Source organism: Nothobranchius furzeri, chromosome 8 (genome assembly GCF_043380555.1).
Source record: "Nothobranchius furzeri strain GRZ-AD chromosome 8, NfurGRZ-RIMD1, whole genome shotgun sequence".
NCBI lineage: Eukaryota > Metazoa > Chordata > Actinopteri > Cyprinodontiformes > Nothobranchiidae > Nothobranchius > Nothobranchius furzeri.
Genome location: NC_091748.1, coordinates 76729783 through 76751697, shown reverse-complemented (window position 1 = coordinate 76751697; position 21915 = coordinate 76729783). Strand labels below are relative to the sequence as shown.

Genomic DNA, 21915 nt, shown 5'->3' with positions numbered 1-21915 from the left:
CGTAGCATCCTTCCCGGAATGTCGTCTGGACCAGCTGCTTTCCTCGTGTTAACTCACCTGAGTGTACGCTGTACCTCAGCGTTCTGCAGGATGAGCACTTGGCTGTTGCTCGTTGTTGTTGGAGCTGGAGTCACGGTTCAAGCAGCCATCACCTCATGGTGACCAAAGAAACTGTTGAGCTTCTCAGCCAGTCTGGCGATGTTGTTGGATGGTGAGCTGGTGCTGGTCTGATGTGTAGTGTGCCGTATGCCATGCACGTTGTGGGTGCAGGCTCTCAATCTTTTTCTCGTAAGCCACCTTGGCCTCTCTGATGACCCTCCATAATCTGATCTGGCAGAGCTGTGTTGCTGAGCATGGCCAGACCTGAAAGCTTTGTCTTAGGGCTTGAGTGTGGTTACGTTGTAGTGGTACATCTAGCCAATCATCTGGTGTGACATCATCAACAGGCGCAGGACCCCAAGATGGCCAGAAAGAAACATGGCGTCTAATATGGCGTCCTGGAAAGACGCTAGACCCACGCCCTGTGTACTTTAGAACAACTGGACGTAATTCAAATCATTTTCAACAACACCTTGATGGATATTTACAGAAATTAAAGGTAAAACATTGCTTCTTTAAGTTTATACAACAACAATTATGCAAATAATCCACAAGGTGCGTAACACATCCTGGCTGTGGAGGCTTCGTGTGCGTCTTCAATCTTCACTTTATTGTGGCGAGGTTAGGGCTGCCTTTTGTGATCAGGTGAAAACCGATGGACATCAAACAGCTGCCCCTGTAACATCTGGATCCTTGTATGGAGATGCAGCATAACTGTAATAATTTCAATGCTGTTGTTCCTCTCTAGAAAAGTGTCTGAAAACCGGAACAGAAGCAACGAACCCTTTTATTTACCCCTCTGTCTGCCATGAACGACGGGTTTGACACGTGTCTGGACCAGACTTCTCCACACGTGAGCGACGCGCTCTGCTCTCTGGTTTCCTTGTTTTTCCTGTTGACAGTTTTTGTGAATGGAAGCGTAGCCCAGCCCCTCAACAGCTATTCAGATGAATCATTGTGCATTCACAACCGTCCTGAGAGAATTTCAAGCACCCTCCATGCTGCTGCAACAAAAACCTCTTCACAAATAAAACAGCTGATCTGTGACGACTGCACTCGGAGTTCCTGCAGAATGAGTCAACCTTGTGTCAGAGTCGACAGCTGGATCAAACCGTAAGCTTTAGAAATTAGTATTAGTTTTATTCCAGCAGTTTATTCATATGAAGTTGTTTTATTTAGCATCAGCTGGGGTCTCGTTCGTGAGTGAGGGAAAGCCGGAGTGCAAAATGGACAGGTGGATTGGTGCTGCATCTGCAAAGTTCGTATTAAATCAAATATTCAAAGACCAATAAGATTGAACATTCATATTTATGTGGAATATCGCCTCTTCTTGATCTTTCAGTAAAAGTAACCACTTCCATGATGTTACAATAGCCTCGAATTATACATTTTTGATTTCCAATTGGAGGTTCCCACAACCGCCATTTTGACCGTGTCACACTTCTTCACACCCAGACCATCTGAGCTGAGGGTGGGGCGGTTACATTTGGAACAGGGTTGGAGCAAATGAACAAATGTGACTACTAGCTAACTTAGTGTTTTTTTTATACTTTAAATTTTATTTTATTTTTGTGAAGCGCCTTGTGATTTTTATCTTGAGAGGTGATAGATAAAAATTGTTTTCTTTCCTTTAGCTAACACAAGAAGCTAAAAAGGGACTCCGGGGCTGTGGGGTAGCCCACCCGCGCAGCTGACTGGCTTTCATGCGAGGCTGTAGCCATGCTGGGCCAACACATTCTCACACCCAAAGCATCAAAATATGACACGTGTGACCAAGCCTCAATGTATGACGAATCGGGACGCCTCAGCGCGTCAGGAGACGACGATCAGGGACACGCAGGGACACGTGGCTACGCTGGCATCAGTGTTTGACACCCGCGGTCACACGAACATTATTCGACTATTTAACCTTCCCCTCACCCCAATCCTAACCTTAAGGTCAGTAACTGTGACCTTACCACCGGCGCTCTGGGACGGTGCGTCATCACTAGCCACGTTTACATGCGCATATTTAATCGGATTGAATGCCCATTCAGATTGAAAATTCTGCATGTAAACATGTCAATCAGAATATTCTGATCCGATTCGGCCCGATCGGATTGAAATTTCAATCCGATTGAGAGAGGTGGTTTATTCCGTTCTTCATTCCGATTGACGTGCATGTGCACAGCCATTCGGATTGTTGGGGTAAAACAATGCCCACTGCGCATGTGTGCAACAGCCAGCGGGCCTCTCCACTGTCATTTGGACTGCCTGACTTCAAAAATGACGGTGTAATTAACAAGCGGCGGCTTTTAAATCCGACAACAAGCCGTCCCGTTTCAGTAATATTTAATTCAGAACTTGCATTTTGTGGAAGTAAAATAAAAATCTGATTATTGCACAAATCATTCGACAAAGATGTTCAAATCTTTACTGGAAATACGCAGGTTTATCGTGGGGGTTGCAGCGCACGGATCCCCGTTTCTGTCAGCTTTGAACACAGCAGCTTCTGCAGCAGGTGATGGAGACACGCTTGTAAAGAACACAGGATAATCTGGGTTTTACAGACCTGATTGGAGGCTAATGTTGGGTAGGAAAACGTCCTCGGTTAAATACTCTGGACGACAGTAAAGTCCGTGTTCGTTAAAAGCACGTAAACGCAGATGACCTGAGATGCGGTTCGTTAATGATGAACACAGGCTTCTAAACTTTCTGAACATCTTCTGTTATTTTGTTTGAACAGATTTTTCTCAACAGTTTCAGCTGATCGTCACATGTTATTAATAATAAGCCACAACAGAGCTCAGTAATAAAACATGAGCCTAACCCCACCCCCCACCCCCACCCCCGCTCTGTGCCGCAGCGCAGCGCAACAGCTGTCAATTCAGACCTGCGGACCAGCTGATCAAGAGGCAGACATAACCCTCCCTTATTTTAATCAACAATAAAATGCAGCAAAGCATATATCTGCAGTTATTCACTGAAGAAAACGTAACTTCTATGAGCTAAATAAAAATATTAAATTGAATAAATGGATCAGGAAAGCAGGAAGAATAGTTATTTCTGTTTTTACATTTTTCTTTTCGTTTCATGGCGTTTGTTTACAATTTTTCTTTCGTGAAAGGCAACTCTGCGCATGCTCAACCTATTTAATCGGATTAAATGCTTGGTGCATATGTACGCACGGCATGATCGGATCATTTCAGTTCGTGTCCATGTGAACAGAGATTCGGAAATTCCGATCAACCAAGATTTCAATCGGATTGAGGAAATTAGGCACATGAAAACGCAGCTGTTGTGTCCCTGATCGTCGTCTCCTGACGCGCTGGGGCATCCCGAACCATCATATATTGAGGCTTGGTCACACGCGTCATATTTTGACGCTTTGGGTGTGAGAATGTGTTGGCTGGTCGCCTGTGGATATTTATTATGGACTCAGTCCGCCACCATCGTAGTCTGGCGCATAGCTTTTTACATCAGCCCACGGGACATTATCTACATGCTAACAGAGTTTTTCTTTGTGTTTATAGCAGAAAGTAAGTAAGTTGTAGTAAGAAAAACGCGGTAGAGCGCTTGCAAAGTGAAGGCAACTCCGGCCTGCTTAGTAACAAAATCATAATTAGGTAAGCTGATTGAGGATATCGGGCTTGCTGGTCCACCGCCGTTAAAAATCTGTGAGTTCACCGTTGTCCATGGTCCCGGCTCTGAGAGCATCGACTCAGCTCTGTGTCGCGCTCCCGGCCGGATGGGAGTTTCGACTTAGCTACTGGTGCTGTGTCGACACTCAACCAGCAAACTATTAGTCAGAAAAATGCAGTTGAGAGACTCAAAAGTGAAGCAGCGTCAACTTAAAGAGCTGTGGTCTCCCTCAGAGATCCACAAGTAACCAGCATGACTACAGTCCTACGTCCGCCTGTCCCTGCTACACGAGAAACGGGAACAGCCAGCCGATTGCTCTAGCAACTCTTCCTGGGCAGGTGACGGAAGCTGGGCACCCGCTCAAGTTTCTTATGCAGCCCCACTAACATGTTTGACCAAGCAGTTAAATGACAGCATTTCCCCACTCAACCAGCGGAATAAAGTACAGAAATGTCATTTTTCTTACTGATGAAAAGAAGCAGAAAATACTTGGATGATCTGTTAGAGCAGTCAACAACCACAGCTTGCCCTCTTTGTCCAAATAATTCCATGATTAACATCCAAACACGAACACACGAGGACACGACTAAAGTTCAGAGAGTCGAAATGGCCGAACATCTATTAACGTGAGGGAGAGGCTGAGGCCTTTCTTCGGAGCTAACTCTGAAGTCACGCAGCTCTGATGCTCAATAATTTTTCAGATTTTTAAGCATTTAATTCCACTTAACTCATTCATGGCCGGCCGTTTCCTGATCAGAAAAGCCCGTCGCTGCCAGCGTTTTTCAGCGTTTTTACCGTTTTTTAAAGAGTGACAGAAAGTTGCGTGCAAGGATGATGTCGACGCCAAAACAACCAAAACAAAGCGGAGACTCACCTCTTACATCAGGAAGAATCCACGTGTTTCCAGCGTCATCCGTTCTTTCATAATCCGTTGTTGAATTGTGATCGGCAGAAGCTTTTCCGGTTCGCGCCTCACTTTTTTTTTACAGCAGCAGCTGATCACGTGACATGTGACGTACGCGGATGAAGATCGGCTTTGAAGCTGAGATGTTTGTTCTCATGGTGCGGGGGCTCGTCCGACGCCCACACAGTAAAAAAAAAAAAACCCGCAAATGACGACTTTAGTCGTCATTGGCAGTGAACGAGCTAAACTGAAGACTTACAAAAGAATTCATCCCCTCAGAGTTATAATGGATGTAAACTAGATCTATTAAACCTAAAATGGGGTTTGAACCAGGCTGTAAACATGCTTATCTCTGCTCTGAAACTTGAATTTTTAACATGAGAGTGAATGAGGATTTGCTCTCTTCTGCTGCCAGCACCTAGCGGATGAGGGTGGAACCTAGGGTTCCCCCTTTCCAAGGACACAACAGCAGCCTTGCCCGACGGGAGCTGGGATCAAACCTGCAACCTTCTGATAACTGCACAACCCGCTCTACCTCCTGAGCTACTGCTGTCCCTAAGGAAATAAACTGCAGCTCTAAAGTTTCACTAAAATCCATCCAGTGGTTAATACACTTTCTTCTCTAAAACCACAAACAAAACCAAAGCTAAAACAGTTTCCCTGCCCTCCTCATGGGTGATTCTGCATCTGAACTGGAAGAAGTTTAACTTTTGCTTTTTTACAGTCACTGAACACTTCCTTTCTGGTAAAGAAGGCCCAACAAAGACTCTTCTTCCTTAGGAAACTGAAGGGAGCCGGTCTGTCCCCCCAGCTGCTAAAGAACTTCTACAGAGCCATGATTGAGAGCATCCTATCACTCAGTATGATGGTGTGGTATGGGAGCTGTACCGTCAGAACAAAGAAGACCTGGCCAGGGTGGTGAAAACTGCTCAGTGGATCGTGGGGAGCCCACTACCAGATCTGGACTCAGTATTGGACTACAATTGCTGCTGATTCCTTCCATCCAGGTCACAAACTGTTTATGCCGCTACCATCCAGGAAACGTTACAGGAATATCAAGGCTGCAACCACCAGACTGAGGAACAGCTTCTTCCCTAGGTTGTAATTTACAATGATCCTATTTTGCCATGCTGCCATTGTCCTGTTCACACTTGAGTCTTCTATGTGCAATAACAAGTGGTGCAATAATATCAATCAACATGTCGATCAGTACGATCAGAATGTCAGTCTGCGCAACATTTATCTTTTATATCGTTTAAATTATTCAGCATTTTTACTCATTTTACTAGTGTGTGTATGGCTCCCTAAAGGGAAGGTTATGTATTGTTCTTTTTTTGTTTTACTCTTCATGTTTTTATCATTCTATTTGTGGTCTTAGTGCCCTTTAAGCTGAGAGCTACCAACCAAATTTTGTTATGTGTATGCATAATGACAATAAAGAATTCCATTAAATTCAATTCGATTCAATTCAACAAAACCAAAGCTAAAACATTTTCCCTGCCTTACTCATGGGTGATTCTGCACCTGAACTGGAAGAAGTTTAACTTTACACACATGCAAAACAAAAGATGAGGAGGTGGGAGCAGGTCCTTCTCTGCTGAGGGTCTGAAGTTTTATGTTTCTTCTCCACATTTTGATGTTTACAGTGAGAAGCAGTGACTCTAACGTGGTCACATCCAGGCTGACTGGAGTTTAAAGTCCTAACACCGCCTCCTCCTCTGTCCACCTCTCCCTCCTCAGGAGCGTCTACTAATGAGCCTGCTCCCCAGAAATGTTGCCATGGAGATGAAGGAGGACTTCCTGAAGCCGCCTGAGAGGATTTTTCACAAGATCTACATCCAGCGCCATGACAATGTCAGGTATGGGGGTGTCATGACAACTGTTGGAGGTGTGAGGGGAGTGATTTGATCCAGGTGTGACGTAATGGTCATAAATAGACGAAGAAGAATCCAGACGGGTCGTTAAGGGAAACGGTTAGAGGTGGAGGGAGTGCAGCCGCCCCCATAAGCAGAAAAAAACACATCCAAGTTTAGAAGGCTTGGTTTTATTGTTCTGAAACATGTTATTGTCTCTTTCAGTTTGCTGCTGTTTCCATGGGACCAAAAACCATAAAATAAATCAATAATGTCTCCAAACCAGCAGCAGGTCGAAACAGTGAGTCAGGAACTGGTGAACGTTACTGAGGAAAATATCTCGATGTCTCCTCCGACCTGGAGGAGTTACATCAGTTTGATCAGGAATCAGCAAAGCAAAGACAGGAAACCTCTGGTAATCAGTCTGATATTGTTTTAATGTTTAATAAAATAATTCAGTCACTCAGGCAGTCAGTCAGTCACTCAGGCAGTCAGTCAGTCGTGAGTCAGTCAGTCAGTCAGTCAGTCAGTCAGTCGCGAGTCAGTCAGTCAGTCAGTCAGTCGTGAGTCAGTCAGTCAGTCAGTCAGTCAGTCAGTCAGTCAGTCGCGAGTCAGTCAGTCAGTCAGTCAGTCGCGAGTCAGTCAGTCAGTCAGTCAGTCGTGAGTCAGTCAGTCAGTCAGTCAGTCAGTCAGTCGTGAGTCAGTCAGTCAGTCAGTCAGTCAGTCAGTCAGTCGCGAGTCAGTCAGTCAGTCGTGAGTCAGTCAGTCAGTCAGTCAGTCAGTCGTGAGTCAGTCAGTCAGTCAGTCAGTCAGTCAGTCAGTCAGTCAGTCAGTCAGTCGCGAGTCAGTCAGTCAGTCAGTCAGTCGTGAGTCAGTCAGTCAGTCAGTCAGTCAGTCGTGAGTCAGTCAGTCAGTCAGTCAGTCGCGAGTCAGTCAGTCAGTCAGTCAGTCACCCCCAAATTCCACTACCTCCGCTCCGCTCCGGTCCGCCCCCGCCTTCCGCAGCCGCTCGCTTCCGAACTCAATTTTTACTGGTACCCGCTCTACAATGGCTCTGCTCCGGTGCGGAGACCTGAGGTGGGCAAACAAGCATGCGTGGGATTTTCGAGATCTTGCGATACAGTCCGAGCAATAAACGCGGAAGTTTAGATCCAAACACCCGTTGTGTGGGAGAAGCATCGGCATGAACTGTTTAATCTGCCCGTCATTTGTGTTGAGAGATCCGCAGTGTTTGGATCAACAAAGTGTGACTACTTTGATAGTGAAAACTGTATTTCTGGCTTACTTTTGTGCATTTAAAGTTCAGCCGCCATTGATAGTTGTTTAAAGTTGTTAAACCTGTGCATATGAAACAAAAATGCATTTTGTTTATCGATTTATTGTGAAAAACGAAAGTTGTGCTTGCTCCTTTTCCTGTTGGGCAGTTGTGATTTCTGTCCATTTACTGCGGAGGTGCTCTGGCGTCCGGCGAAAATAGGATCGATTCTATTTTTGCCGGACGCCGGAACAGAGGGCGGCGCACGGCGCCGCACTGCCGGAGCACGGCCGCAGTAGTGGAATTGCTCTGATTGACTACAACGGGACCGATTTTGCTCCGGCGTTCGTGTCGGAGCGGAGCGGAGGTAGTGGAATTTGGGGGTCAGTCAGGCAGGCAGTCTGGCAGTTAGTCAGTCAGGCAGTTAGTCAGTCAGGCTGTGAGTCAGGCAATCAGTCAGGCAGTCAGTCAGTAAGTCAGTCAGTCAGTCAGTCGTGAGTCAGTCAGTCAGTCAGTCAGTCAGTTAGTCAGGCAGGCAGTCAGGCAGTTAGTCAGTCAGGCTGTGAGTCAGGCAATCAGTCAGGCAGGATGTCAGTCAGTCAGTCAGTCAATCAGTCAATCAGGCAGTCAGTCAGTCAGTCAGTCAGTCGCGAGTCAGTCAGTCAGTCAGTCAGTCAGTCGTGAGTCAGTCAGTCAGTCAGTCGTGAGTCAGTCAGTCAGTCAGTCAGGCAGGCAGTCTGGCAGTTAGTCAGTCAGGCTGTGAGTCAGGCAATCAGTCAGTCAGTCAGTCAGTCAGGCAGGCAGTCTGGCAGTCAGTCAGTCAGTCAGTCAGTTAGGCAGGCAGTCAGGCAGTTAGTCAGTCAGGCTGTGAGTAAGGCAATCAGTCAGGCAGGATGTCAGTCAGTCAGTCAGTCAGTCAGTCAGTCAGTCAGTCAGTCAGTCGCGAGTCAGTCAGTCAGTCAATCAGTCAGTCAGTCAGTCAGTCAGTCAGGCAGGCAGTCTGGCAGTTAGTCAGTCAGGCTGTGAGTCAGGCAATCAGTCAGTCAGTCAGTCAGTCAGGCAGGCAGTCAGGCAGTTAGTCAGTCAGGCTGTGAGTAAGGCAATCAGTCAGGCAGGATGTCAGTCAGTCAGTCAGTCAGTCAGTCAGTCGCGAGTCAGTCAGTCAGTCAATCAGTCAGTCAGTCAGTCAGTCAGTCAGTCGTGAGTCAGTCAGTCAGTCAGTCAGTCAGGCAGGCGGTCTGGCAGTTAGTCAGTCAGGCTGTGAGTCAGTCAATCAGTCAGTCAGTCAGTTAGTCAGTCAGTCGTGAGTCAGTCAGTCAGTCAGTCAGTCAGTCAGTCAGTCAGGCTGTGAGTCAGGCAGGATGTCAGTCAGTCGTCAGTCAATCAGTCGATCAGGCAGTCAGTCAGGCAGGCTGTCAGTCAGTCATTCAGGCAGTCAGTCAGCTGGTGGTTTGTTTGGGATCATCGAGAATAAGTAATTTATTCTGGGTAAGACCATCATTTTAATTGTAGCAACTCTCCCCATGAGTGATATCGGTAAGGATTTCCATCTTGTAAGATCCTCTTCCACTTTCTTTAAAAGTGGGATTTAGTTTGGTTATATCTGCTAACTTGGGAGGGACATTAATTCCCAGGTATGTGACATTCCCTGTCTCCAATTGTGTATTAAGCAAATTGACAAATGAGAAATTAATTGGTAGAACTGTGGATTTTAACCAGTTTATAGAGTAATCTGAAACTCTTGAAAAAGAAAGAGTTTATCAGTTCTATTGAGTGGGAGAGAGAGGATTGAGAATTCTGGAGAAAGAGTAAAACATCATCTGCATGAAGACTGATCTTATGTTCTATTTTATTACACTCTATCCCTTTAATATCTGTTGTTTGCTTAATTGCGGCTGCTAGTGGTTCGCTAAAGATAGCAAACAGTGAGGGGGAGAGTGGGCATCCCTGCCTGGTCCCCCTCTGAAGACAGAAGCTAGCTGATATTTGGTCGTTTGTCCTGACACGTGCTGTTGGTGAACTGTATAATGTTTGTAGCCAGTTTATGAAGAAGTTCCCAAAGCCAAATTTATGTAAAGTTGCAAATAAGAACTTCCAGTTAACTCTATCAAAAGCCTTTTCTGCATCTAGAGATAATATACTAGTTTCTATGTTTCTACTGTAAGAGAAATCTATCAAATTAAGTAATCTACGTGAGTTTGTGGATGACTGTCTACCCTTAATGAAACCAGTTTGGTCAGGGTCTATTATGAAGGGGGTTACCTTCTCTAATCATTTTGCCAGGGCTTTACAAATTATTTTGAGATCAACATTAATAAGAGAAATTGGGCGCTAGCTGGTAGGAAATGCAGGGTCTTTGCCTGGTTTTAACAAGAGACTAATATTGGCTGAGTTCATGTCTGGCTGTAATCTGCCACTCTCTTCGATGCCCCTCACCATTCTGAAAGATGTTGGAGCCAGAATGATCCAGAATTCTTTGTAGAGGTGTAGTAGTTTAGAACATGAGCGCGAGTAATCTCAGCAACAAAAACACAAACTTGTTTTCCTGGGATGTTTAGTTTTTTCTCCCTCTTTGAGGCATCTGCTGATTCAGAAGCAAAGCAGGACATGAGTGAGTGTGAGAAGCTGCCCGACTCTGAGCTGATTACACCCCAGTGAGGCGGTAAAGAGAAGAGGAGAGGTGCATTACTGCTGCGTTGTGTATGAGTCGAGTGCCTGGTAGCACATCAACAGCTCTCCAGTCAAGAGCCGGTCCTCCACTTCCCACTGGAGTTTTTTTTTTTTTTTTTTTTTTTGCTCACCGGCCGTCGGTTTGATGAGTTTTGGAGGAAACTCTTAGTTGACCGGCGGCGCTGGTCAAATATCACGCTACCTGAAACAGCTCTGGCTCGTCTCCAGGGAGCTGCTGGACACACACACACACACACACACACACACACACACACACACACACACACGGTGTGGGAAAAAAATGAAATCATCTTAATGTAGCCGTGCGGGGGCCTGACACCCCCCGTGATCACCCACCTCCTTTGATGCAGCCCTGAGAACGTTTGATCACACACATTTCAATTCAAATTCAAAGATACTTTATTAATCCAAGAGGGAAATTAGAGATTTAGCTTCACTCTCGCACACACACGCTCACCCTCACCCCATCCTCACCCGTCTCACATCAGCATGACCTGCAGCAAAGCACCATTCAAAGAAAAACCACACAACAGAGCTCTTCTGCTGAGCAGCCGTCGTGATGCCAGCTTTGCATACATCAGGCTCCAGAGCAACTAAAGCGAGCCCAGCGACGGTCACGGAGGAGGAACAAGGCCCTCCTCGTGCACCCGGAGCTCCAGCCTCAGCTCCTTCCATGTCCATCCTCACCAGAACTCCTGTACTGTATGGCTGAGGGTGTTTCCTGGAATCATTCCTGAAACAAATCTGTTTACACTTTTGCAGGAGTGAACAAAACCAGTTAATTCACTTTGCAGAGATGTTTTCCTTCATCTAACAGTGCATCAGAGGAACGTCACATATTTAGCTCAGTCTAAAACATCAGAAATGCTGTTTTTGTTTCTTCGCTTGCCGGTGTTACGTCGATATGTGTTCCCCCCTCGAGATCTGTTTCTTTTGCACCCAGCTGCAAGTGGAAACAGCCCAATCACAAAAAATAACCCTCACCCTAAACCTACCCTAACCATAATCTAGGGTGACCGTACGTCCTCTTTTACCCGCTCAAGTCCACTTTTCACTCTCTGTCCGGGGTGTCCGGACTGGGGGGTCTTGTATTGATGAAAATGTCCGATTTTTCATCCAGGAGCAGGGATCGAATTATGGGGGAGCTGGATATCCTACACATCCAGGGAGAGCCGGGAAAAAAAAAACGTTTCTATCTATTTTACATCATTTATGGACTCTCAGCGTACCGGGTATTCTTTTGAGCGGAGAGCACAAAGAGCGGCACAGAGAGCTGATCGTTGGAGCGCTCCAGGCTGCTGCGTCCAGCGCACGGTCCATTCTCAAAGTGGCGCAACCCAAAAACTATAATTAACACACGATCGTTCATGTCCGCTCATGTTCTCTCCTTTCTGTCTTATTTGTGCCTGAAGCGCTCTGCTACTGCGGAGCTCATCACCTGTGCTGCGGTGATGTCACCTCACTGACGCAGCACCGAAACGCGCTCTCCGCTTTGCGGTCAGGAGATCCCTTTGATCTGCTCAGAAGTAACTGATGAGGTGAAAAAGTGAAAATCCAGGCAGCAGTTTTTCTGGAGAGTTTAGAGGAGATGCAGGAAGAAGAGAGACAGACAGGACAGGAAATAGTTAAATAAAAACAAGAAAACAAAACTAAGTGTTGAAAAGTAAAATATAGGTAGATTTATCTCCACGACACGTTTTTACCTGTATAAAGCAATAAGTTACACACACGTAGTATTTATACATCTGATACAATTCAGATCACCGTCAAAACTCGGTCACACACCCAGGGCCGTTTCAAGGCATTTTGGGGGCCAAGGCAAAATAGAACCCCATCAATAATCTAAATGGGGAAGGAACAAGCAGAGGGCAAGATAAACCATAACCTATAAAACACTAAATAACTAAACCTAGAAACTAAGGGCTAAGAACTAATGACTAGCGGGGTGAGGAGGACTAATGCAAACAAATAGGAACTACAAGGGAGTGACTAGGAGGAAACATGAGGGAAGCCAAGAGGGAGCTCCGGGTCACAATGATAGATGAAACCGAGCATCTTAAAAATAACTCTGAAGGAGTTTGCGTTAGCTTTGTTCTGCAGGTACTATCTTGTTGTTCTCAGCTTCGCAGGTGCGAAAAAGGTTTAAAAAGAGTTTGACGACGTGTCAAACTCCTTGCTGGTTAAAGAGGTGCTAAAGATGGCCGGTCTGAAGCTCGCTGCGGAACCCTCGAACTGTTGAACTGTTCCAACTCTACCGAGGGAAAAACCAGCACAACTAGTTTTAATTAGGGATGCTCCGATCAGGTTTTAATCTGCCGATCACCGATACGATCAGCCAGGAGGCCGATCATGGCCGATCAGCTGATTACCAATACCAATTACATAGATTGGCTGTAAATTGTTCATTTAGCTATGGTGAGTTCTAATGCATGTGTTACATATTAATTCAGAAAAAAACATGGTTTTACTTCACTTCAAATTATGTAATGTTAGTAACAATTTATAAGAAATTAAAAACATTAAGGCTCTCTTTAGGCTACAAATAGTGCAAAAAAAGTCAGTATCTCACATCACCGCCTAAATCAAATTAAGTAACCAAGGATACATTCAGATACATCCAGTGAGCTGTTAAGCTCAGCATTGACACAGAACTGACATCTGAGCTCCAAATGTCACTTGTGAAACTCACAGAGGATGAGACGCTTTCTTTAAGGAGTCCCTCGATGAAAGAATACACTGTCTGGTGGAGCTCTGGAAGGGCTACGTCGGCGAAATATTTACGTCCCTGTAGCATGTAGCGAGGTTCCAAGTGGGTTAGTAGTTGGCGGAATCTGGCGTCTTCCACAACTGAAAAAGGCTGGTCGTCAAGTCCAATAAACTCGATGATTTTACGGGTAATTTGCTTAGCCTTTTGACTGTCACGCTCAAATGGGCGAGTGTTTGCAAGCGTCGGCTGCGTTAGCTGCCGTCTGACTGTGGCTGCATTAGCAGGCTTCTTTTCATTGTCTGCGGTGAGCCTCAAAAACTCACCGTGCTCCGCCAAGTGTTTAGTCTTTAAATGTCGGATCAAATTCGTTGTGTTGAATTTTTTTGAAGTGCTTCCTCCGCGGGGTATGTTTTCGTTGCAAGTGTTGCAAGACGCAAACTTAATATCACTCTCGCACACCGTAAAGAAGTTCCACACGGCAGACATGTTTGTCTTTGCAGGTTTGCCGCCACGCGCATGCGCACTAAGCGGGCAGAAGCGGAAGGGTGAACTACCGGCCGGGAAGAGTAAGCGCCAGTGCCAGATCGGAAATGAAAGGCAGTGATCGGCGATCACAGATCACACACTTTTGCAGGAAAATCGGCTGATAATTATCTGTGGCCGATCAATCGGAGCACCCCTAGTTTTAATAGATTGATGTTATGGATTTGGCCAGCCAGTCAGGGGCTGACAAGTTTGAGAGATGTTACCAAGAATCTCAGATCTGGACACTCTGAATCCGGGTAAAAGGTTAACAATGTGTCATGCATTAACTTAACCTTACTCTGTCTTGTATGAGTGCAAATGGTGATGACCTCATCCGATAAACATGCTAAGCATATATCATTAAGCACATATCAATGAACATTTCATTGTTTATAATTATAAAATCTTCTTTCGTCTGGGAATAAAGGAGTTCATTTAAAAGAGTTCCTCTGTGAAGGACCTTGGAGGAGAGAATGCTATTGTTTATTTTTTATTGTCTCTCCGAGCTGCAGTCCAGTTGGTGTGAGGAAGGCAGGCTCTGATTAAAGGGACTGCGTGCAAACTTCAAGTCTCCTGTGAGGGGGAAATATTGTAGGTTGTGTCATAGCCAGGTTAAGTTGACCTGGCTGTAGATCTTGACCTGTGGGATCTCAAAATCAGGCCATTTTGTGGCGTTACATTAACAACCAGCTAGCTGCTTCAAAGTGAAAATGGTAAAGGCCCACTGTGTAAAGACCTAGTTTGGACGTCCTACAGATGTTGTCTGGACCGACAAGACTCATCTGCACGTCCATGTGACGTTGACCGTTTATAGGGGGGATTGTGTCCTCAGACCTGAACACAGACAGGACCTGAGTATTAGCATCAATGCTAATTATTTGTCCATGACAGCTTAGCCAGCATTACATCCAAACAAGAATATAAAGAATCTGCATGGACGACCAGCTCAGTGGCCCATAGTGTTAGAGTGTCCGCCCTGAGACTGGGTTTTTTTCTCAATGCCAAGGTGCCTGGCTTTGCGAGGCAATGTCTTGCGAGGCCAGGCACCTTGCTTACGAGGACACTGTCCTTCTTTGGTCAAAGAAAATGGTTAAATGGAACAGACTTGCATCACGTGACCGCGGCTTCCATGGTGGTCACGTAACGTCACATGACACAGGAGGTAGCATTGTATTTTATACGTAATAGTTTCAATATAAATGTATAACGAGCCTTTTACTTTAAAGTTGTGTATATGTTGATTAAATTAAAAATATAAGTAAGTTACTACCTGCTAGCCACCGAAGCTGCCACTACTAAGACACTAACCAATCATAGATAACTTCTTTGGATCTAAAAAAAACATTTTAAACTAGATATATTGCATTTCTTGCAGAAATGCTGTTTGAATGCTGGATAGCTTAAACTGTTAGCTGAATCAGCTTAATAGCTGAACTGAAGCTGAAAGTAAGCAAAACTGTCAAAATGAGCTGAATGTGTTGAAAGATGTAGAAGCAAAAATCACAAACAGACTCTCAGACTTCTGTCAGGGGAAAATACAGTAAGATGTGTCATGGCCAGGGTAAGTTGACCTGGCTGTGCATTTGACGTGAGGATCTCAAAATCAGGCCATTTCGTGACTTTACACTTTTAAATTTGAAAATTGTCCCCGAAGTAGCTGCCGGCTTCTGATCCATCGTCTTTCCGAAAATACTGCAGTGTGTTCTGGGTAATTTTTGACCAAGGCTAGGTTACAAGACACCTCCCGTGTATCCTTGCTCAGCTAGCCAAACAGCTAACGGAGAACACACACCTCGGTAGAACATGAACATTGGAACACGTCTTGGCGGCTCCCGATGACGTATCTCCTAGGCTACCGGGGCGGGGCTAAGACATCAAGGCAAGGTTCCTTGGCAATGAGAAACACCAGAGGAGATCAGGGTTCGATTCCTGGTCAGGTCGTACCAAAGACTTTTAAAAAATGGGACCCAATGCCTCCCTGCTTGACACTCAGCATTAAGGGGTTGGATTGGGGGGTTAGTGTGTGACAACTAATGGGACTTTAACTTTAATACTTCAGAAAAAGAGTAAAGAGTTATTCTGCTGTAGAAAGACACAAACAGATGAATTGAATGCATTTCTTGCACTTTTTCCAAGGTTGCTAAATATTGATGGTCCTGACCTGGAAACAGCAAGCAACCGTGCTATTTGTGTCGTGTTTAAAACTGATGGGAAACCTATCACTGGTGTGATTTGCATTTTTGAATCCTCGTTTTGGAGCAGTCACCTTCAGTCCCAGTGAGCTGCAGGCTTCACAGACAGGAGGTTGAGGAAGGAAAGCCGTTGCTGTATTCCTCGACACGAAGTGTCTAAAAAGGCGTGAGTCAGCGACTGCGATGGAAACAAGCCCTGCTCTCGCTTTGATGCCTGCTCCACGGAGAGCAGCGAGTTTTCACTGAGTCAATAAGATCCATAACACCTTGTTTTGCTACCATCTGGGCTGCCTGAGAGCAAATGAATGAGGGGCTAAGTGGCTCTCAACACCTTCCTCATCCACTACATCAGCTCGCCAGCAGCAGCCAATTCAGCAGCGTAATTGATTTAGCGGCCGGCTAAAAGACGCTTTTACTTATCAGGGACTGGATTAAACCTCTTGCTGTTTGCTTCGTCGCTGATCACTACTAGCCAGTTACACTGGCGTTGATGGGATCTGTGGGTGTCTCTCTCCTGAAGCACTGCAAGGCGCCTAACCACAGTGTCTACTGGGATTTTTGTGCTAGGGTAAAAGTGTTTGGTTGCTTGGGAACATCGTGAGAAACGGGAAGGAAAACGATGAGCCATCGTGAGTTCAGCGCTCGGCAGCAGATTAAAATCTCTTCTTCTTTCCCTCCTGACAGCATCCTGTTTGCAGACATCGTGGGTTTCACCAGCTTGGCTTCCCAGTGCACCGCTCAGGAACTCGTCAAGCTGCTCAACGAACTCTTTGGGAAGTTTGATGAACTGGCCACGGTAAGTGTCCCACAGTTTAAAACTCAGAGAGGGAAGTCTGTGACCCCGCGGCCTGACTCTGGATAAGCGGAAGAAAAAGGATGCACGGATGAACTAAATGTTATATGATGAATGTAATTATATAAATATAAAAATATTCACGTAAAGATGGGATGTTTCCTGGGAGTTAGGGGTTCGCTCACAGCTTCCCCTGCAGATTAGCCAGCAAAGCTCCTCTATTAAGTTAGAAATGCTCAACTTTTCCCGGAAGATCATAAACATGACATAAAACACAAACTGTGATTTTACCAAAACTGCACAAGATGCATGTTTTTTTTTATTTTGTTGTTTTTTTGCAAAATACATCACCATGATTTTGTCATCAACAAAAAAAAATAGCACACCTCCCCAGACAGAGTTGGTCAATTTGATGAGTCATTTGATTGCACACTCCCCTACCTGTAGACCCTCCACCAGAGGACCGTCTGGCAGGTTTCTGATGAAGGTGCTAATCCTGATGCTCCATTAGGAGGATTCAGAAGTGGTTTAACCTGTGACGACAGGTGCTGAAGGGTTACCTTCTATGCTGGTCTATGAAGATGCTTTGATTAGTTAGACATGGTTTTTCCTCCTGTGATGTGTTTAAATGCGACACGTGTGAAAAAAGAACGAGAAACTTTAGCTATTAAACAACGTCACTGAGCCCTTGAAGAGGGGGAGGCGAGATAGCTCCTGCTTTAGAGGTCCGTTCGCCTCCAAGAGGACTGAATGTTTTATTCAGTCCCAGAGCTCATTTGTTATGCCAAACCGTATATTTATTGATCCAGAGTGTGAAAGTAAGGCTGGAGAGGTTGACTGACATGGAGGAGGAGGAGGGGGGAGGTCAGGAAGGAGAGATGAGGAGGATTGTTTTCAGTTTGAGTGTGTGAATGGATGTGATGAAGCCCTATTGAGACTTGTGAGTGTGTGCACGCAGCGCGCATCAGTAAGCCAGTGCAGCTCTGTTCTCTGGGAAAAAAAAGATTATGTTAGTGACAGGTTATCTGCAGCAGCAGCACTGCAATCATATTAATACTGCATGATCCTTGTTTTTATCACCATCCAATAGATGAGAGGCAAAGTTCTTCCTGGTCCAGCAGGACGTCTCTAACTGGGTCTAACTGTGACTCTGATCGTAACTCAAATCCATACACTCCTGTTAAAACCCAGGTGTCTAGGGGGCCTGGGGTAACATGGAGGACGCGTGACACAAAGGAAAATGAACAAAGGTTTTATTTTATTTTCTCTTTTTTTGTTTTTGTCTTAAGCCTGATTCATGCTTCTCCGTCAGCTCCGCAAGGGACAGACACGCACGGATTGACGGAAGCGTTTTGCTCTCATACTTCTCCGTCTCCTGGGGAGTGTAGCTAAGCAATTCCCCTCCAGGACAGCAGAGGGCGTAGCGCTGTTCTGTGGTATCCTGTCATGTATCGGTCCAAGATGGTGTGTTTATATTGTGTTTTTTTTGTATATAAGAGACTTTTTAACCCTGACATATTTGTCTCTCATCCTCCTCCACCTCTTCATGCGCTCGCCACCTCTAAACCCACGTTTCCTGTCATTTCCGTCCACAAATAAAACGCTTGCTGCATCTTTTCCCTCCTCCAGTCACGGGAAATTAAAAGTTCGTGTTTTTAGAGTTTTTTTCGCGAGGTATTCTTCAAGCTTCTCCGTGTCTGCCGCTAGTTATCCTCGGCTCTTTGTTTTTGAGGGCGCAATGGCGGTGCTGTAGACGACAGCGGTGCCCTGACCAATCACAAGCTCGCGTTGTCCGTCTCGACTGACGGATGTTTAGAAAAGAGAGCTCGACTCCGTCCGTCCTTGCGGAGCTCTCCGGCAGGCCCGCGAGGACGTTGCGTGTCTCCGCGCTGACGCAGACGGAGAAGCATGAATCAGGCTTTCCTCTAGAAAAGAAACCAGCATAGAACAAAAAAAAACATTTAACCAAAACAGGCTCAAACACTAAAATGTAATATAACAAGGACCTACTCTAAAGAGAGCACAAAATCGCAAACACTAAAAGGTAACAGATTACCCCTAAAGCTTATTTCTTCTCACTATTCTATATCAAAGCCCTAAGTGGGAGACAACAGACCAGAGAAAAGGCAGCTCTGCACTATTGTCCCCATCGGTGAGGAGCTCCAGCAGGTCCTTTAAGCAATCAGCGGCTGATGAAAACCCGGCTCAGCTGGTGCAGGGAGGAGCAAGGGTGAGCAAACAGGCCATAGTCTGCAGGCATGCTCCTCAGATGCAGCATAAATGAGAGCAAAAAATGCACAGAAAAATGAAAACACAACACAACAAGGCTCCAGCCGTAACAACTCCTTAAACGTTTGGACCAAATTTTGTCTTGTGTTAGCCTAGAAACATGTAGACCTTTCAATCCAGCAATGCCCATTTAGTTATTATTTTACCCAGTTGGTCCAGACAGGGGTGGACTGGCCTATCTGGCATTCTGGCACTGTCCCGGTCGGTCGCTTAGCCAAGTGGGCTGCTTGCCCAGCTTGGGCCGACACTACTCAACAGTTGGTGATCTGCAGAACAATAGCTACATGGTAACCCGAAGCTAACAGAGTTTTCTCAGGCATTTTTAACAAGAAAAACGCGGTAGAGCGATGACGTAGGAGTTGTTTTACCATGTTAGCATGTAGCTAATGTCCCGCTGATCTCCGCCCGTGGAGAATGAGCTGATCTGGAAGGCCAGGGCTCCCTGTCACAGCGGTCTAGCCCTGCTTGTAATTTAACAGTCCCAGTCCATATTAGATCTCACATTCGGCCTAGAGACGAGTTCGCGGGCGGCGACACCCCCCACCCCCACCGCTCTCCCAATGGGGAGGGCCAACTGAGGGCCGACGAGTCGTAAAAATGCCAGGGCCGGATTTTGGACCCAGTCCACCCCTGGGTCCAGAATCTCACTTGGCAGCATTTGCTGGTGACAAATCACATTTGTTGAATGATGCTGCAGGCAGCATAACGTTCTCCTTGTCTTCTCCAGACTCTTTCACGTCTATCACAGGTGCTCAGGGTGAACCTGATCTCGTCTGTAAAAAGTACAGGACGCCGGTGGCGGACTTGCCAATTCTGGTGTTCTTGAGCAAATACCAGTCGAGTTCTACGGTGCTGGGCAGTGAGCACAGGGCCCGCTACAGGACGTCGGGCCCTCAGGCCATCTTCATAAAGTCTGTTCCTGATTGTTTGGGTAGAGACATTCACACCAGTGGCCCTCTGGAGGTCATTCTGTAGGGCACGAGCAGTGCTCAGCCTGTTCCGCCTTGCACAAAGGCGCAGGTATCGGTCCTGCTGATGGGTTGTGGACCTTCTACGGCCCTGCCCAGCTCTCCGACAATAACCGCCAGTCTCCTGAAATCTCCTCCATGCTCTGGAGATTGTGCTGGGAGACACATTAAACCTTCTTGCTGCAGCACGTGTGGATGTGCCATCCTGGAGAAGTTGGACAACCTGTGCAACTTCTGTAGGGTTAAGCAATCGCCTCATACTGCCAGTAGAGAGCCACAGCTAGCACGAGTGGAAAACCAGCCGAAAAAGATCAAGAGGGAGAAACTTGGAATGACCTCTGCATGTTAAACCAGTCCTGTTTTGAGGGTTTTGTAACTGTTGCCACTTTAGTGCACCTGTCATTAAGTCCATGAACACCAATCCAGCTGAAAGTGATTAATAATGCCCTCAGCTGCTTAATCAACCAGGAAATTATCAGACAGGTTTAATTGATTTCATGCCAGGCCCAATAAAAACAGTGTTCCTTTAATTCTTGTGAGCAGTGTATTATTATGACATCACTGCAACATGATTGGACCGATGGATTTCTGTAACAACTGAAACTATTTTGAGAATAAACTACATGTTTACAGCTGCTGTGACATCAGAGCGAGCCCTGAGATTTAAGGAGGGATGGCGGGAACCATCAGGGCTTTGAGACGTTTCAGAAACTCCCTAATGAGTAATGAAACTTTCAGCGTCACATCATGCCCTGAGTGACCTGGTCAGCTGGTCCCCCGCAGTCGCTGGCCTGCAAATTTCTGTTTTTATTTGTTTAAATGCAACTTTGCACATTTACTAACAACACACACTGATCCCACACAGATGTTTATGTGCATTAGAAACGGTCCGTATGGCTCTTTCACCCCTCATCGTAAAACATGCTCAAACTGCATTGCCATGAGGCCAGAGCAGCACACACACACACACACACACTTAGAGTCACATGATCAGAAGGATTATCCCCGTTGAGTTAATTCTGCATCTCCACAATCAGTCACGGCTTAACGAAGAGTGACAGAGGGGGGGAAGAGCACGATAGAAGGTGAAACGAAGCACACCATCACTGCTTTAGTGCTCTATGATATGAAAATCTTCTGATGGTGATACATGTGTGTGTGTGTATGTGTGTGTGTGTACAACAGCAGCTGCATCCTGATTGAGATTTATACTCCATCGCTTTAGCCAGGGAGAAATTCACTTTTAAACCAGCTCTGTCGCAACTGCTGAGCCTGTCTGACTGTCATACACTGCACGACACATTTGTTCCCCGAAGGCTCAGCCTTAACGTAACATGATCAGACACACACCTAACCTTCCACCGGCTGCAGGTGAACACCATCAGGTGTGACCAACAGCATGGACACTGGGCTCTGAAAGGTCTGCAGGTTTAAAATCCCCAACCCGCCTCTGAAACAACGCCTTTCTCCTGAGACGTGTCTTTCTGTCAGCTGACGACTCATTTCTACTCACACACACACACTCATTTTCACGCACGCACACACTTCTGATCCTTGTGCAGGGATAATCAGCCACGTTCTGAATTCTCATATCCTCCCACGCCAGAATCTTTCTGCTCCCGTGAGCAGAAAACCAGAGCACCCCTTCTTTTCTCCTCTCATCTCAGTTTCTCACCCTGCAGTCGTCATGAATCCTGTGTGTGTGAGCGTGCATGCGTGCACAGGCTGCCTGCAGGGGAAGCTTTGTAGGGTTTGCCGTCATTATGTCTGATGAGTGTGTGAGTGATGCCGTCACTGAAAGGAAATCTTGCATATGAAACTAACTGGAGCTCTATGCAGAAGGTTTACATGCAACCATGCAGCTGTTTGTGTTTGCACATGCGTCTGGTGTGTGTGTGTGTGTGTTTATTTTTGTACTCGTGACATCCTCACCGGTTCTGAGCACAATGTGCACTGTGACAAATACGGGATCTTTCTGGGAATGTGTGGGTGGGATTCTACTTCAAGAGCATGTCGGA

At 46.0% G+C, this 21915-nt stretch overlaps 1 protein-coding gene across 3 annotated transcripts in view; it reads left to right on the top strand.

The window, feature by feature from the left end:
• adcy1a (adenylate cyclase 1a) overlaps nucleotides 1–21915 on the top strand; it is an 85746-nt gene that overhangs the window by 14750 nt on the left and 49081 nt on the right. For all 3 annotated transcript variants that reach the window (XM_070554342.1, XM_070554341.1, XM_054752011.2), the window contains exons 3-4: nucleotides 6365–6483; nucleotides 16532–16643. In XM_070554342.1, the coding sequence (XP_070410443.1) occupies nucleotides 6365–6483; nucleotides 16532–16643 (231 nt within the window). The remainder of the gene's footprint in view (nucleotides 1–6364; nucleotides 6484–16531; nucleotides 16644–21915) is intronic.